At 45.0% G+C, this 3,274-nt stretch overlaps 1 protein-coding gene across 1 annotated transcript; it reads left to right on the forward strand.

Moving 5' to 3' along the window:
* Positions 1–276: 276 nt before the first annotated feature.
* On the forward strand, positions 277–2,800 carry mcl1b (MCL1 apoptosis regulator, BCL2 family member b). Its single transcript, XM_088999533.1, has 3 exons — positions 277–917; positions 1,545–1,795; positions 1,932–2,800. Exons 1-3 carry the CDS (start codon positions 428–430, stop codon positions 2,046–2,048), a joined length of 858 nt encoding a protein of 285 aa, XP_088855659.1. The 5' UTR covers positions 277–427; the 3' UTR covers positions 2,049–2,800.
* The last annotated feature ends 474 nt before the right edge of the window (positions 2,801–3,274 follow it).

A 3,274-nucleotide genomic window follows, 5' to 3' on the forward strand; every position in this document is an offset into this window, starting at 1 on the left:
AAATGTTGTTTGTACTGAATGTACTCTGAAGTCTGAATGTACTCTCCCCTGTGCTACATTTCCAGTTTAACGTTAACGTAAGGTTTTTAATATGAGGATTTACAAATCCAAAAACAAATCCTAGATTTAAAATGAAAAAAAAATAATGGTGGTTGACTTATTTCAAATAGTTGCTAACATTGTTTTTAATAGCTGAGAAAATGAATCATCACGGAACTGAATGTTCCAATGAATGTGACGTCACGCACTGTGCAAGAACATATAAACGGGCACCACCAACAGGAGAGGCTTTCGCCGTCCAACATCAAGGCGGTTATGGGAGACTAACTCGAGTCAAGACTAGCTTTTTTTTTTACTACTCGGTTGCTTTTTTTTCCCACCACCACCATTTCTTTTGAAAATACAAGAAGAAAAAGCAACCTTTAAGATGAGTGTGTTGCAGACCACAAGAAGCGTTATGGACTGCCTCATGTTCAAACAAAATGGAGTCGCGGAGGACTCATTGCAGTTGCACTGCAGCTCTCCCCCCGCCGCCGCCGCGTCCTCATCGCCGCCACAGCTTCGACGGGCAGCGGGGCCCGTGGAGGCCGTTAACGGCAACAGCGGGGCCGCCAAGCAGCGACCTAGCTCCCTGGAAATTCACTGCAAGGGCGGACGAGCTACCATGAACCACAGCAACGACGACGACGACCTGGATGGCAGCGACGGCTCTCCACCGCGTAGCCCCGAATCCCAGGACACGTTCGTCTGCGAAGACATTAACAACGCGTTGGACGACGAGACCAGGAGCCTCATGAGACGTTTTCTTGCAATCTTTACCGGCCTGTCGACTGCTCGCTGGAACGAAACTAAGGCACATACGACCATGAAAAGAGTCGTGGCGAACGTTTTGGAAAAGCACAAGTACAAGTACAATGGTGAGCGGCTCGTTCTTTTCATTATCGGCGGCCATCTTCCCCCCCTCCCCTCGTAACCAGGAAATGTCTACGTGCTTCGTAGTCGGAACATATTGTTCCAAAGGGTTAGTTCAACTCAACAATTTTACAGTTATGTTTTAAAAATAATATACAATATATTATACTTAACGACCATTGTTCACACGTGCTATATAGCATAACGTTTAAACCAACGTGTAGATTTGATAGAAAAGAGTCGTTCAGAAAGTCAACCAAGAAAGAGAGCATGTTTCCGGAAATGTTAAAAAGAACACTTTTGTAAACTAGGCCACGTATTTACTAAAGGTGTTGTCGACAAACATTTAAATGTCCCCTTAAGGCTTTTGGGCGTAACCTGTTTCCTCGAGTCATCTGCTGTAATTTGAAAGCAAAAAAGACGAAAAAAAGGCACCAAGTGTGGTAATTTTCTCGGACTTTTTAACAGATTCGTTTATTTAATCAAGGTATCATAACCAGTCCATGATATTTAATATTCCCAACCGAATGGGAAATTTACAAACAGAAAATGGAAACATCAAACAAGTATGTGCCAAAAAGTACAATCAAAAGGGTGCACTTAGGTTAATGTCACTTTCATCTTTCTGAAAGGTATCATCAACAAATTATCTCTGGATGACCGAGGGGACAACGTGGGCTTCGTTAGTGAAGTGGCTACGAGTCTGTTTTCGGATGGGACCACCAACTGGGGGCGCGTGGCAAGCCTGGTGGCTTTTGGGGCCATCGTGTCCCAGCACTTGAAAGAAAAGAACCGAGCCCACTGTGTGGAGCTGGTTGCCGACGAGATCTCTTCGTATCTGCTGTCTCATCAGCGCAACTGGCTGGTGAAAAACAACTCTTGGGTAAGTTAGTGAGTCATGGCTCACTGTACAGTGATTGTGTAACAGGGCCATGGTCTATGTGTCAAGCAGCCACTGACCCCCGCAACTAATCATCCCTTGGATTTTTTTGTTGTTGCTTCTTTTCCCCGCCCCTTAGGATGGCTTTGTAGAATTCTTTCGGGAAGTGGATCCTGAGTCGACAGTGAGGAACACGTTAATGGCCTTTGCTGGAGTGGCTGGCATCGGCGCCACATTGGCCCTGTTGATCAGGTGAATTTGTTGGACTCTTTAGAGACAATTGTCAAACCAACGCTGATGCTGGATACGTACAAGCAACGTCCACGTTCCCCCTTGGACATTAAAAGATGGAAATTAAGGCAAAGTCACAGCTTATGGCAGTTGGGCGTTCCTAGCTATGGCTTAGCGTATGCGCAGACACGTCTACTTTTCACGGGTTGACTTCGTCCGGTAATTAGCAATTATTTAATTTTCAAAGAAATTTATTTTTTTCTAATAGATCAAAAATATGTTTCTATGCAAATTTGTAAAAGATTCTCCCTGATTTTTGCGCTTGTTTTGTTATTAAGTTGACCGGTATGGGACGTTTCCCCTCCAATGGCGTCGGCGTAATAGTTCGTAGCAAGAAGCGCCAGCCGCATCTTCCCATGCTCAGCAAAGTGACGGTGAAGCTCATTTCCATTAGTCTGATTCCGGAACAATCCAGCTTTTTGAGTGGAACGCTAAACGTTTGCATCGGTGTCGCTCGGTGCTTTCCCTCGAGTCAGATCAGCGCCAGGAACCGAAACGCCACGGAACCGTTGGGAAGTTCTGCACCATGGACGCTTTAGAGTAGTCACATGAGAAGCTTTTCAAGGACTGAGTTCAAAGCGCGTTTCAGAAACAAAGACTTGCGGGCGATGGGGTCGTCGGCAAGGTCGCTGGCACGAGTTCACGTGTAAACCACAGTGAGAATGTGTAGTTGGAATATTTGGGTTCATTAGTTTAATAAAAAAAAGTAACACGAAATGATTTTGTTGATGCTGTCTTTCTGTTTCGGGAATTTTTGTAAATGCAGAAGTGTTTGGTTTTTGGCACCCACGCGCTACTTCCGCTCCACATCGCCTTTATCGCAACGCAACACAGTTTCTTAGAAATAAGATTTCATCCCCCTCCCTGCCCGCACCCCACATCCGCCAAAATTATATAACGTCTTCATGGTACAGTGATACCTTGGTTTACAAACCCCTTGGCTTACGAACTTTTCGGTTTACAAATGTTACATTTATGAAAATTTTACCTCTGTATACGAACTTTACCTTGGCATACAAACTTTTTCGTACACAGAGCTGCCACAATGAGTGATGTGTTGTTCACGAACGAGCCCGTTCTCCTAACAACAAAATGGCAGCTGACTGTTTTTGTCCTCCATTCCCCACCCCCAGGCTTCGGTTAAAGCCACGTGATTGGTCAATAACGCAGCAGTGAGTGGGGTTGGTTTTA

This window comes from Hippocampus bargibanti, linkage group LG06 (genome assembly GCF_051943395.1).
Source record: "Hippocampus bargibanti isolate YZ-2025 linkage group LG06, ASM5194339v1, whole genome shotgun sequence".
NCBI classification, from domain to species: Eukaryota; Metazoa; Chordata; class Actinopteri; order Syngnathiformes; family Syngnathidae; genus Hippocampus; species Hippocampus bargibanti.

Coding starts and splice junctions, on each gene's coding strand:
- mcl1b (XM_088999533.1), top strand. CDS start 428: ATGAGTGTGTTGCAGACCACAAGAAGCGTTATGGACTGCCTCATGTTC. Junction 918..1,544: donor GCACAAGTACAAGTACAATG/GTGAGCGGCTCG, acceptor TCTTTCTGAAAG/GTATCATCAACAAATTATCT. Junction 1,796..1,931: donor TGGTGAAAAACAACTCTTGG/GTAAGTTAGTGA, acceptor CCCGCCCCTTAG/GATGGCTTTGTAGAATTCTT.